Source organism: Tasmannia lanceolata, unplaced genomic scaffold (genome assembly GCF_043159265.1).
Source record: "Tasmannia lanceolata isolate RefF3 unplaced genomic scaffold, GAP_Taslan_0.1 ptg000048l, whole genome shotgun sequence".
In the NCBI taxonomy this organism is placed as follows: Eukaryota; Viridiplantae; Streptophyta; class Magnoliopsida; order Canellales; family Winteraceae; genus Tasmannia; species Tasmannia lanceolata.
The window spans coordinates 1,493,324-1,508,296 of NW_027518725.1; the positions used below are offsets into that span (position 1 = coordinate 1,493,324).

A 14,973-nucleotide genomic window follows, 5' to 3' on the forward strand; every position below is an offset into this window, starting at 1 on the left:
AATGATCTGTACCATCCATTTGGAAGGCCTTTGTATCTCCTATAACCTAAAAATCACACCATCTGTGTGATCTCCTGCATAGTGGGTTGGACTTTTGAATGATCCGGACCGTCCATTCATGCCTTCCTTTGGATCTCATTTCCATTGTAAAACACAGTTTTTTTTTACAAGGGAAATGATATCAGCACAACCATGTTTTGATAATTGCACTACCCATCTTGTCTTTTATATTTAACGAGCCATCAAGGGTTTTTTCCAAAAAGCTCTTACAAACCGATTACAAGGGAAAGGACAAGCTGCGGCAACTATTAAACCAGGGTTGTGCTGATATCATTCCCCTTTTAGTTGTATAGGCACAACAATATTTTGATAATCGCACTACACATGTTCGAGCTTACCTACCAAAAAAATTGTTATTTCCAAAAAGTACTGTAACGACCACATCATAGGATGATCAAAACCAGAACACAACGGAAATAGGTTGTGCCCCAAAAATCATTTCCATAGGATAATCCGATCACTCCGATCTATAGAGGTTTCCATGATATGCGGATCGGAAGGTTGGGATCATCCTATAGAAATGATTTTTTGGGCACAACATATTTACGTTGTGGCCCATCACATGGACGGTTTGGATCATCCTATACTGTTATCCGTACCATACTTTAAAAAAAAATACGGGACTATAAGGGCTTACACCATATAAGAACTCAAAACTAATTAAAAAGCAAGAGGGGAAAAATGACGAGAGCATGACACGTGCGCAAATCTATTTTGGATTTACCAAATCACCACTCAATCTCACCATCGTGTTTGGGTCCCGTATTTAGAACTAGTGTCTTTCCAAAAAAGGAAAGACAACTATTAACGGATATCATTATTATAAATTCGCACCAATTGTTGGATTATTCACACCACCGTAACGTGATTTGACGTCAAAAGCGTTACGTGATACTCCTTTTGACGCTTTTTGACGTCAAATCACATTCCAGTGGTGCGAATAATCTTACAGTGGGTGTGAATTTATCATTAATAACAACAATTTCCTATTTTAGTTTCTCAAGTGGCTTGAGAAACAAGGACTTTCCCCATGAGTTTGAAAACTCAAGGCCCAATACCAAGCAATCCAACGATTCAGTCTTTACCCCTTCCCTAATCATAAGATCACAATCTTACCCTCCCCATCCTTATCAAATATCAGCCACAGTCTCAGGCATCAACCAAAGAAGAAGACATATTAGCAGGGACGGAGCCAGGAATTTGCTCTAGAGGGGGCAAAGGATGGTGGTTTTATAAAAATTACTAAATTAATATAAATTAAAAAAATATCCACAGTTGACATAAATTTTAAATCAAATTGCTTTTAATTTTTAAAAAAATTCATTCACATTTATTTCTCGACCTCGAATTAGTGATGAAAACACTCATTTTTCACTTGTTTTTTTGTGTATTGTAATAATGGGCCCACTTCGTAAGATGATTCAATCTATTTATTTGTTGGATTTGGCCACAATGTAAATAGGTTGTACCTCATAAATCATCTCCATAGGATGATCCTTACCCTCGGATTTATAAATTTTAAATAATGTGCAGTCCCTCTACAAATCAGAGAGTTAGGGTCATCCTGTGGAGATGATTTACAAGTACAATTTATTGAGGTTGTGGCCCAACAAATGAACGGTTTGGATCATCCTATGAAGTGGGCCCAACTTACTTTTTGAAAAAATGATGGACTTTACTCCCTCCCACACACCATAAAAAAATGGATATTGTTATAAACTTATTTTTCTCCCTTTAAATATTTTTCTCCCCTTCCTTCCTACTCCAAATGTACCTTGCTTTTGGACCCTAAAGGCCTAAACATATTAGGCGTTGAAATTTACAATGAACGGTAGAGATAGAAGATCTTAAATGCTTTAAAATGCCACAAAAATAGCTGTTTTTGGAAACAAGGTGAAATGCATTAAATACCAAGGACTGTCAATCGGGATGGGCAAGCTCGAAGCCCGCCCGGTCGGCCCACTAAAAGCCCGCCCATAATTAAAATGAGAACAAGCCAAACCAAACTTGGTCAAAAGTTGAAGCCCGAACTCTAATTTGGACTGAGCTTGATCAAGGGTCGTCCAGCCCGTTATAGGCTCGGGCCCGATAATATATTTACTATATAATTTTTCAAGATTTTTATGCCCTTAAAAATCAGTAGATATTAATTAAATAGGTTACTTAAGCATTAATATCCTATAGGCTATAGTTTGACATTAAATAGGTTTTTTTCTCTCTTTATTTTGCCCCTCTTCAGCCCACTCCATATGAACGGTTTGGATCATCATATCCTATAGGCTATAGTTCGACCTCAAATTTATTAAATGAATAAGACAAATTTTGGCAAAAAAATCAATGGGAGTGGCTTTTCTCACATGCTAAAGCCAATAAGTTTAATGACATTTTATGAAATTGGTTTTTCTGTGCTTGGCTTAGTCTTTTCTCGTGTAGAAAATAAGAGGTGATGGGCAAGCCCGAACTCGGCCCGAAGCCCGTTGTAGAGTTTGGGCTGGGTTTGGACAAGTAAATTTCTAATTTAGTTAGGCCCGAAGCCCGTTGTATAGACATGGGCTGAGCTTAGCACCTCAGGCCTGCCCAAGCTCGGCCCGATTGACAGTTCTATAAATACCTGATAAATTTTCTAAGAAAATGAGAGATTAGGAGAGATATCTGTAAACTTGAAAGGAAATCATTTCCAAAACAGGATTTCGTTTCGATATCAAAGATTGACACTTTTCTGCAAAATCCTAGGCAGGGCGGGCAAGATTTCACTTGGAAATTAAAGAGAGGCCGACATTTTGGCAAAATCCAAGGGGCGGGCAATATTTTGGAAATTATAGTGGCAAAAAAATCGGCAAAAAATCAGGGGCCGGGGGGCAACTGCCCCGCCTCGCCCCCCTTGGCTCCGTGTCTGCATGTTAGTAAATTCGACCTACAATATCCAAGGGCGAATAATCTCCATATTTTCCTCTTAACGGTCGGTCCTTATTTTGTTCCCTTTCTTCTTCACTAACACTTTCCACTGTATCTCGCGATTCCTTTTCCGAGTCGACTCAGTGCAGGGATGAAATATCCTTTCGTTCTCAGCTTCAAAGCTCAGGAACTCCAAATCCCTGCCGATTGCACACAGAGTCTTCTAGATCCCATCCAGTCTATTGTTCAAGGTGCCCTTCGTATCTTCATCTCAAATTTCTTTTGTTCTAACAATCTGTCTCGTAGCTTCAATGTTGCGATTGTCCTGTATTTTTTGTTGTTGAATTGGGTTTGTTTTTATGTAAATCGGTGATTTTTTAGATCAAGATTTCATCGATTTTTTGAGATTAGGGTTTTATTTTGCTGATACCTCGTTGGTTCTCTGCAATTAGGTTAGGTTTTTCTCATACTTTTCTCTTACTTTTTGTTTGCTTTCCCCCCTCCTCCTGGAGATTTTCAAATGGTTTTAGAAACTTGCTTCTTCTTTTTTTCCTCCCCTCCTCCTGCAGATTTTCAAATGGTTTTAGAAACTTGCTTCTTTTTTTTTCCTTTCCTTTTTTTCCCTCTGACTGACGATTTTCAATTGGTTTTAGAGTGCTCGGAGAATGTTCACTTGGTAAATTTCAGAGATTCGAGTTGCAATGCGCCAGAATCTCTCTTGAGTCATGACGATTGCGACACGAATTCGATGGGAAGCAGGGAAGAGGAGGGTGCAAATGGGTGGTCGGAAAGTAGTGTCGATCGCACTGTTACTAGAACTGTTGATTCCCCAAACACCCATATGTTATGGGTTGATATGGGTCGAGAAGACGATGGGCTAGGGAAGGAGGAAGGGGATGTGAAGGGTGAGTGCAATTCAAAATGGGAGGAGGAAGAGAGGAAAGTTGAACAGAAACCGAAGTTGTCGAGTGATCAAAGGGAGTACATACGTTTCATGAGCGTGGAGAGGAAGAAAGATTTTGTTTCCTTGGAGAAAATTAGAGGGAGGACTGTTAATATTCTTGATGGACTTGAGCTTCATGCTGGGATGTTTAGTGATCTTGAACAGAAGTGGATTGTTGCTTTTGTTTACATGCTTCAGAAGATGGGGAGGGAAGGTCAATTGAAAGGTTTGCCTCTGCACTTTTATATTCTCTGAATTTAGTTGATATGCCATCTCTTTCACATTTTGTGGTGGAATTTTCATCCTTGTTCTTATTATTCCTTTTGATTGGAGAAGCTGCTAGTTTATGCGATTAAAAATAGTCATAAACATAGTATATATAATTGATGTGTTTATGTTGTTGTAAATATGACCCATGGATTTCTATATTTTCAAACTAGTAATCAATTTGTTTTTACGGTACTTTATTCCCACTGGTCAATACATCTATCTATATCTATATCTATCTATCTATCTATATCTATCTATCTATAATCTATCTATCTATCTATAATCTATCTATCTATCTATCTATCTATAATATATACTAATCGTGTTTCTTTCCAAGAATTTTTTTATTGGAAAATCTTTTCTTTATACCTCATGTTTTGTTTTTATAGGGTGGGGCCTATCACTTTAGACCCAAGCATAGCATGGGTGAGGCAACCATGTTACACCTGCTCTGGTGGGCCCACTATTTTACACCTCACGCTATGATGGGGGTGGGGCCCACCGTTCTACACCTCATGTTTTGATGTGGTTCCACCCAAATCCATGCATGGGGTGGGGCCTACCATTGTACATTTCATGCTATTGATGGAATGGGGCTGACGTTTTACACCTCAAGTTTTGGTGGGTGTGGGGCCTATGCCCAAACCTATGCATAGGGTGGAGCCCACCATTTTACACCTCATGTTTTGATGTTGTGGGGCCAATCATTTTACAGCCATGCATACTTGGGACCAGAATACTAGTGATATTTCTATCCATGATCCTAGGAAAACTTACCCATTAAGACCTTGGGTTTCTCTATGTCCCTGTTTGGTTGCACAAACGCTTGGCATTCATTGGAATTTCAAACGCCAATGAATGTTGATTCCTTGTTTGGTTGCCAATATTGCATTGAAAACTCCACTTGAGTCCCCAACATGTTTGGGACACAATCATTGCTTTTTCCCCATGTGGCAATGCCCTCCTTCTCACCTTCCAACCAAATTCTACCAAAATGGTAAATTTTGGTAGAATAGTGGAAAAGGTCTTAATTTGGTGGAAATTTTTGTCAACCACATTGTATCGTGGGTTGTGTTCTGGGATTATCCTTTTCTGGAATGGAAGAGGGTTTAAGAGAGTTTTTCAGAAAGGCGGAAATAAGGGACTTGACAAATTTAGATGCCACGAAAAGAATGTTGCGCAAACTCTCTCGCTTGCAATCAGAAATAAATTATGGTAGCTCATCTGATAGATTAAAGGCTTTAAAAGGAAAGGAAGGGGTGAGCAACTGCAGTTCCAGGGGTAGTGTTTCTCGAAACCGAAGTTATTAATGAAGATTCTATCATGGAACGTGAATGGCCTTGGGTCATTGGAGAAAAATGCCCAGGTTAAATTGATAATAAAAGATATAAACCCTAAGCAAGTCTGCATTCAAGAAACTAAATTATCATAAATAAGTAGAGCAATGGCAAAGAGTATTGGTTTACCGGGGCACTGGGACTTTGTGTTTAAACTATGATTTGGCCGATACTTTGAATTTATTGCCGACACTCGTGTCCTGTCTTGTCCGACACGACACCTGTGTCCACACGTGTCGACACTCCTTTAGACACTTTTAAGTGTAATGCTAAAAGTGTCAGTAACTTTATATATATATATATATATATATATATGAGGAAAGTGAAGCTACACCGCCGGCTTAAAATACAATGGGCCCACATTGTTTTGGTGATCCAAAGAATTCATTTGATTGGCCCTCACATAGATAGGGTGTCCACCAAAAATCAGCTCCATAGGATCATCCCAACCCTTCAAACTGTGGAGGCAAAAATGGACAAATTTGTGAAGGTTTTTACACGTTCATTTTTGCCTCCACAAATCGTAGGGTTGGGATGATCCTATGGAGCTGATTTTTGGTGGACACCCTATCTATGTGAGGGCCAATCAAATGAATTCTTTGGATCACCAAAACAATGTGGGCCCATTGTATTTTAAGCCGGCGGTGTAGCTAAGTTAGCTACACCGGCGGTGTAGCTTCACTTTCCTCATATATATATATATATATATATATATATATATATATATATATATATATATATATATATATATATATATAGTGTGACACTGTTTCTAGATTTTTAGTGGTTGCCATGTTAGATACCTCATGTCCGTGTATATATATATATATATATATATATATATATATATATATATATATATATATATATATATATATATATATATATATATATGAGTGTGACACTGTTTCTAGATTTTTAGTGGTTGCCATGTTAGATACCTCATGTCCGTGTCGAAACTCGGCACACGAATATGTGTCCAAAAATCATGATTATATGTACTTTCTATTTTAGGCGTGTCCCCGTTTCTAAATTTTGGGAGTTCACCGTGTCCGACACTCCGTGTCCGTGTCCACAAATCATATGTTTAAAGCTGCTATTGGGGCATCTGGAGGTATTTTAGTGGCATGGGATTCAAGCTGTATGGAGTTAATGGAATCTTTGATTGGAAGTTTCTCTGTATCGCTAATCCTAAAAATTATAAATACGAGAACAGTTTGATCTGTTACAGGTGTGGATGGGCCAGCTACCAGGGATCTGAAGAACCTTTTTGGGTAGAACTGGTGGTTATTAAGGAAAGATGGAACTATGCCCGGTGTGTAGGGGTGATTTCAATGAAATTCGGTGTACGGAAGAGAGAGTGGATTGTAGCAAAATGAAGCAATGAGCCAAGAAATGAGTGCATTTGGAGATTTCATTGCGGATCAGGAGCTTATTGATCTACCGTTGTCGGGGGCTCAATTTACTTGGACTAGAAAGGGAAGCTGCAGCAGAATTGATAGTTTCCTAATATGTTTTCAGGTGGGAGAAAAGTTCTTGAACAGTTTGATGGCAGGAAACAGGTCTAGCATTGATCAATGAAGGGAGAAGGAAATCGGGTGCCAAGTTTAGGCTTCTAAGGGATGGGGTAAAGATATGGCCTAAGAAATTGGTCCATGGTTGGTGGGATGTGGTACAGTAAGAGTTCAAGGGATTACAGGTAGCAGAGTGAATGTTTCCAGAATAGTGCTGGGTGTGTTATTGTATCTGGATTCAAGAAAGGGCGTTTCTACATAGGGATGGTGGTTGGCAGTTTTAAAGTGGATTTCTGGGCTGGTGAAAGGGTGTCAAGGTTGGGAAAATTGGTCTGCTAGGTTTTGGTTAAGGGACAGGTTGTTTTAGCAATGGTGACAACCTACAGTCTTTGGGTGCAGGGAAGGTCTGGATGGGAGGTTGTAAGAAGGTGGACGATGGACTGGTAGTTATGAAGTTGAGGGGTAGCAATTAAGTGGTCGTGGGCATCAATTCTCCAAGAACCAGAAAAATAGAAAAGAAAAGCTGGAGGGTTGGGAAGAAGAGTAATGGAGTAAGGGAAAGACATAAATACTTAGAATCACACCAGGTTCCCAAGCATCATATCTGAGAGTTCTAAGACATCACACCTTAGGGGAGAAGAGGTATCACACAAGCTTCAAACGAAGGAACTCATTCATTCACATCAATATCTTTTTTTGAAAGGTATTCATTCTCATCAACATCTTCAAGCAAAGGAACTCATTCATTCACATCATTATCAATAGCAGTCCAGGCCATTGGCCATTCAGACTTATGGAAAAGAAACCCCACGAAGATAACAAGGGAGGTAACCTAATCCTAATTGCATTAGAAAACTTTTTCTTTAATGAAACTCTTAATATACTAGGACTCTTAAAACAACTCCTATTATCCTCTAATTAGACTCATAACAAAATTCAACTAAACAACGTGGACTCATCCACTCAAGTCCAACTATGATTCCTCAAAGAAATCCAACAAAAATAATAGGTGGCTGCTGGTTTCGATCATTGATCCTGTCGAGCCACCCCTACTGACAATTCCTCATTTATCGATTTATGACAGCTGGTATGTCCGGTAAGAACATCTATAAAACCAAATCTTCATCGTCCCCTGCATCGTTTAGGACACTCTAAAACCTGAAAATGATCACGAGGAGTGAAGCGAGAATAGGCAAAGGATTTGGTTGAAACCGATCGAGGCGAGTCTTGACATAAGGATGTCCCATCAAACAACTGATGCTATACGCAACATATACATAAAGATAGCGGTAACAAGACTTTCATGATCTTTTTCCTAACGAGAAGAAGACGTTATAGTGTCATCTCAATCCCACATGAAAAAAGCAAAATGGACAAGCAGAGGTTCCTCATCATGGCATACGAGATCTGAATGAGTGATGGGGGACTTTACATGCAATGTCAATGCATTAATCGATATGAATATCATGAAACATCCGTAAAGTTCTCAAGCTCTATGCCCTATGTGACGAGGGCCTCCCAAACAAGTTTTTCACTCTACCTTGAAATAGGTGGCACCCAAGGGAATTTGATGTCTTATTTGATAATCGAACGCAAGGGCTAATATTACCAAAATTGATAGGAAGATCCAAAATTCGTAAGGACAAGGATGGTCCCCCATCATACTCCCTCTCTTGAAATAGCTCGACACTCTCGAGTACAATTGTCAGCTTCATTAGCGGGAGTACGTCAGTTTTAATCTTTACGATGTCATCATTTCTAACAAACTAAGTATTTCCACTGTAGTATGTTAGACGACCGTCTCCTCTGATGAGCACAATCTGGATTTCAAATTAAAATTCAGTAGTCTTTAAGCTTTACAATCGTGGGTGGAACAAACAATGTCGGTTTTACTTCTGCAGCACCATCTGCGTTCTTTGGAACTAGTTGAAGCTCTCGCATACTCTGTTAGACGATTCTTCTTTCCCAGTCGTGTTGAATAAAGATCATTGCCATCTTTATCCTTGTGCAATGCATATGAGCTAAGTAACGTCAGAACAATCTTTCTATGACAATAGTGGTTTTTATTGTTCTGATACAATGTTACTGATATGCATGGTAGGTGGCTCTTCATATGGCACGGTTAGTATGTGGGTGTCTGAAATCTTCTGTTTAACCTTAGCATGACTCTTGATTTCCTCGGTAGACATGGCCTTCAAGATAACCTCTCTTCTATTGTGAACGAACTGGTAAGTGTTGGTTTACTTACTATGCGACCTATTGGCCATTCATAATTCTAGAAAAGAAATTGCATTAAAATAACCCAAAGGAAGTGCTTGAAATCCATGCAAATCTAACGGTTTCTTTTATTCTCGCCTTCAATTCTTCCATTTCTTTGATCCTCTGTTCTATTTCATGAGTGGGGAGGATCAACTTTCTTTGAGAAACCTTCTTCCTAAGGCTTTTCAGAGAACGGAAGAGATGACTATTGATCAAATTGTCTTGATTTGCAACAACTGGGTTAGAGCTAGAGAATTTAAAGGAGAGGAAGCAATGGATTTTCTTCCTTATCCTTTGCCTTCTCCTTTCTTTCGTGGGCTTTTCTTTCTTCTTGTTTTTATGGATTTTTATAAGATGTTTGGTTATTATGAGTGTGAGATCCAAACTGGGTTTGTGCTTTTTCTTTGTTGGTAAAGAGAGAGAACGGTGGGTTTTGTTATTGTTCTTGGTTTTCTAATTGCATTCTTTTTCTTTTGTTTGTTGGGATATAAAGTGTGATGCTGTTCCCAGGATGGATGCATATCAATGGTGGATATTGAGTAGAAAAGTCATTAATCTATTCAGAACTTCTTCCTCTCTCTATTGACATGCTAACTCCAAGGTTTTGAATTTTGGTTTTGATTTCAGTTTTGGTTGTCACTGAAACATAAACATTTCGGTTTCAATTGGAAATTTCAGTGGCAATACTGTAAAATCACAAAAACGTATGGAAACATATGGAAATGATAGAATTTTAAGATTTTTTTTTTTGGAAAATGCTAGAATAAGCACAAATACATAAAAAAATACATACTTGGAAACCGTTATATTACTGGTTTAACGACATCAAACACCTAGTAACATGCACTGTCACACTTGTCCAATTATTCAATACACATCACATTTCATATGTAATTCATATAAATATTTATACATAATGCATGCACCATATTTTACGTGCAATTTATATAAATATAATTTTGTAACACATACTAATATAGTATACCACTAATACACTTATGGCTTCTTTTTTTCGATATGAGTTTTGGTTTCGGTATGGATTTTGATGGTATGGGTACAGAAACATTTCAGTCATTTCGTGTCGGTTTGTGTGGAAATTTAAAACCATGGCTAACTGATACACTTCCAAATGCAGAAACAGAGTCAGTGGATCAAGCATTTCACACAACAGAAAGAGTACGACTTCAGAGAAGTAAAGGTCAACCAAAATGGCCATCTGACTATGTATCTAAGTAACAAGAAGCTGAGTCAGCTATTAGGTTAAGACAACTAATGGTAGTTAGAACTATAGTTAAAAGAAGTGATGTTATTTAGAACTCTAGTTAATAAGTCTGCTGATTGGACTAAGGTAGTTAAAACAGTTGTAACTTATAGGATCTGCTTATAAGCAGGGGAAATTGTAAAAGGGGGATATCAATGAATTTTGTGAAGTTTTCTTTTTCTTTCAGTCTTCTTCCTCTTCTCTGAGATTTCTTCCATTAAAGTCAAGGTTATTTCAGCAATCTAAATAATTAGAAGCATCACTAACTCTCACCTTTAGAAAGGATGAAGGGTAAAAGTCTCACATGTCAACTCTCATAGGGATGTGCTGACTCTCAGCCACAAAAAAAATTAGAAAAGGTGAAAGATAATAGTTTCACCTCAAATGGGTGGAAATTAGCAGCTCTATTTGTGTGTGTTGAATGTGCGCGCACCCACCCACCCACCCCACACACTCTCTCTCTATACAAACTCATGCAAAAAATGTACATACATGTGTGAAATCCTTAGAAGTTGGTATGCCCCAAATTAAATGGTAGATGTCAGTTCCTACAACTGTTTAATATCCCTTGTGATGCACAATATAAGTTTCATCTTTCTCTTTTATCATTATCTGCATTGTATTACATTGATGTGACTTTTAGGTTTGCAATGAGGATAGAATGAACTGGATTTAAAAAATTAATTGGCAAATTTCAGTCATTTTGAATCTTTCAGTGACATGGGCTCAGGCTTGCAATTTATCAGAAAACCATATTGGAAAATTATTTCAGGCGTTAGGACTTAGAATTCGCAAGAGATGGCCACTGCAACTTATGATAAGTATTTTTTTTTTGCCAAGATTCATACTCACGTAGTTCACTTTCATCACATGAGTGAGACTCTTAGCCAGTTGGAAACCCTGACATGGCCTTCTTTTAGTTCTTTTTCCACATGCATACCTCTTTTCATCTCTTTGGAAGTACTTCTTGGGTAAAAAATGGGATCTTATGTTTTATTCTACTTGCAGAGCACACATATTCTGAACCGGTGAAATGGATGCGGGGCAAAGGACGGGTGACCATCCAATTTGGTTGCTGTTACAATTATGCAACGGTAAATTGATCTTGAAAATTGTGAAACAACCAATTACTCCAAAAGCTTAAGCTATTAGGGTTGGTGTTATTTAATCATTTATACTTTAACACTCCCCCTCACATGCGGCCCCTCTTTTTGGGTTGGCTGTACACATGTTTTTTTAATAGCAAGGAGTTTGTTGGGTTTTGAACCTAGGACCTGCCGTGAGGCAATAACTCTGATACCATGTGAAATAACTCTGATACCATGTGAAATAACCAATTACTCCAGACGCTTATGCTATTAGAGTTGCTGTTATTTAATCATTTATACTTTAATAAAAATGACTTTACCGATCTCTCTGACCTGTCATTGTATGATGAAATTGTGATGACAGGATAAAAATGGGAACCCACCGGGCATCCTCCGCAATAAAGCTGTTGATCCCATACCTCATCTTTTCAAACTTATCATAAGGAGGTTGGTTGCATGGCACGTTCTTCCTCCATCATGTATACCTGACAGTTGCATTGTCAATATCTATGAGAAGGGAGACTGCATTCCACCTCATATTGACAACCATGACTTTGTTCGCCCGTTTTGTACCGTATCATTTCTAAGTGAGTGTAGTATACTCTTTGGATCGAACTTGAAGATTGCTGGGCCGGGCGAGTTCATTGGTTCAACTGCAATTCCCTTGCCGGTTGGGTAAGCCTGATTAGCACATTAATTTCAAGAACCATTTCTTTTGCTTTTCAACATTTTATAGGAATTTTCTTGTTGTGTGGATGTTTGAATATGTAGAGATGAAAATTATCTAATCTGCTAGGAGTTATGGAATTGGGTTTTCACACCCTTTCCTAATTCCTATGTATGCTTGTCAATTGAGATGATAGTATTCATACAAAATGATTTTTTTTAGAAATTTATGTAGGGTTTTTTTTTGGGTAAACAAGCTACTGGTTATCTAAGGAAATGAGAACACCCTTTAATGGCTTGCATCTGTGAAGACACTGGGCCTTAGTCATAGTCATCTTGCGACTACACCATTGAGTGAATTGTAAAGTTTTTTTCAAAAATTGCACCATCCAATTATTGCTTATGTGACAAAAATATACAATATTATCTTCATTTGTTTCAGATGTAGCAAATGTTTTATTTTCGTCAACTGTTCAATAGCATCCAAAATGTTTTCCTTCAGGAGTTTCCTTAGTTTGGATTGAAATACCCAATATATTCATGATTTCTTTGTTTACTAAGGCCATATTTGGCAACCATGATTTTTTTTCATGATAAATTTAGTTTCTCAAGTGGTTAGAGAGAGGCAGGGAAGGTGGGAGGAGACATTGTGAGGGCAGGAATGTGTAGGGGGTGAGAAGTGCCTAAAAACGAGGAAAAATTCGATCATATGATTGCTTTTTTCCTTGTTTTTTAGGCACTTCTCACCCCGTACTCATTTGTGCTCTCTCAAATCTCTTCTTCTCCCACCCGCCGTACTCCTCTCTCACTGAGAAACTAAATTTATCATGAAAAAATTCATTGTTGCCAAACATGGCCTATGCATGTACTTGGGAAACATTGCATTCTCAATTTCTTTTCTTGTTGCTGTTCCAACTACAATCTATTGAGGGCCTCTTTGAATTCCACCAAAATTGGTCCTTATTTGGAAAGAGATTATTTTAAGTTAATCTTATTTGCAAATGGGGCATTTAGACTTTTTTGGAGGCCATAAATAATACTTTTATGATCATTATTTGTTAATAATACTTCACAACCACTTGCATATAAGATTGTATGCAAATAATTGTTGGGGTATCCAACGAGGCCCTTCACCTTCAAACCTGTACATGTTGCTAGCATCATATCAAATCTTTTTCTCTTGGGGATGCAAGTCAGGTTTATTTTTTTTGAATTCGGGTCAAGCTTTTTACCTTAAAATCAGGTCTTGTTCCTGTTGATTCCAATTCATTTTTTTTTTTAGCAAAGCTCAACCTTACCCGACCAAGTTGCACCCGTACTCTCTATCTCATAAACACACGCACATAAGATTATTTCTCCAATCATCAGTCTAATATTTTGAGATGAATTTCTTTATTTTTCAGGTCAGTACTCGTTTTGAATGGAAATGGAGCAGACGTTGCGAAGCATTGTGTGCCATCAGTTCCTGCCAAAAGGTGAAATCAAAACTCATATATTGTGTAAATCATTCTCAATTACTTATGGTGTGAATTCCAGAGGCAGACATTGATTGATAGAATATGATCTTTACCTGTGCTCTTCATTCTCTTCAGGATATCCATTACCTTTAGGAAAATGGATGATAGAAAGCGCCCACGCGGCTTTGCACTTGAACCGGATTTGCAGGGCATTCTACCACTTCCATACTGTTCTGAGAAGCCGAAAAAATCACGGCCATCAAATCCACAGCTAAATTCAACTAGGAGGCTGGTTCCATGGGGAAATTCAGAGGGAGAGCAGAAATCCTATGGCAAGAACCCACATTCATTGTCGATTCAAACTCGGTTGGGACATATAAATAGACATAGAGTAAGGCTGAATATGAGTGATCTATGAACCCATCAATCAACTTGGCCCGAATTATTTGTCTTTCATATTATTCATAGTTGAAGAGTAGGTTTGTTTTTATCATTCAAAAAGAAAAGAATAGGTCTGTTCAGTTCCAGAGCTTCAGGTCAGCACTTGGGAGGGCTGTTGCTTGAGAGCAGCCACCTCATATGAATATATCTTAATATTTTACAACTATCTTGTATCACAATAGTTTGAAGAGGAATGTAAAATTGAATGACCACCTTGCAAAAACCCAACTGCAAGGGCACCTCATTGGATCCACATCACCCTATTGCATTTATCATTCCTTTAATTTCGCATTGTTCATTGCCATTATAAAATATGGTTGGATGATGTGGATCTATTGGCAAGGCCTTGTGGCTGTGTGTTTTTTGCACCGCGCCCTTCAGTCTAGCATTCCTTATCCACTGGAGCACCCTAGGCTTGTTTTTGCAAGGGCACCCATCTGTTCAGCATTTTTAACTTTTTGACCTTCAGTTTAGCATTCCTCAACTTTTTTATGTTAAGATTGAAATTGGTGTAATTTTTGAGCTATTTAAGATCACTATCAAATGAACTATTAAGGTGAAAGTGAATCCCACAAGCGATTGAGCCTCTAACTCAATGGTCAAAGATTTGGAAGTTCAATTCCAGCTGACCTAAATACCTACCAACAAAAACAGTGAAACCCTAATACTGAAAGGAAATGATATACTTGCCTCTATTTCTTCCCTGGGCCACCCCCTTATAGTGTAAAAGTAATAGTCATAACCAAGGAAGAAAACCGGGGTGAATATATCACTTCCCATAT

The 14,973-nt window shown here is 38.1% G+C and overlaps 1 protein-coding gene across 1 annotated transcript; it reads left to right on the top strand.

Moving 5' to 3' along the window:
* Positions 1-2,704: 2,704 nt before the first annotated feature.
* Positions 2,705-14,355, top strand: LOC143864349 (RNA demethylase ALKBH9B-like). The gene is made up of 6 exons (XM_077375275.1): positions 2,705-3,206; positions 3,609-4,124; positions 11,548-11,633; positions 11,992-12,302; positions 13,697-13,768; positions 13,886-14,355. Exons 1-6 carry the CDS (start codon positions 3,107-3,109, stop codon positions 14,166-14,168), a joined length of 1,368 nt encoding a protein of 455 aa, XP_077231390.1. The 5' UTR covers positions 2,705-3,106; the 3' UTR covers positions 14,169-14,355.
* The last annotated feature ends 618 nt before the right edge of the window (positions 14,356-14,973 follow it).

Coding starts and splice junctions, on each gene's coding strand:
- LOC143864349 (XM_077375275.1), top strand. CDS start 3,107: ATGAAATATCCTTTCGTTCTCAGCTTCAAAGCTCAGGAACTCCAAATC. Junction 4,125..11,547: donor GAGGGAAGGTCAATTGAAAG/GTTTGCCTCTGC, acceptor TTCTACTTGCAG/AGCACACATATTCTGAACCG. Junction 12,303..13,696: donor GCAATTCCCTTGCCGGTTGG/GTAAGCCTGATT, acceptor TTTATTTTTCAG/GTCAGTACTCGTTTTGAATG.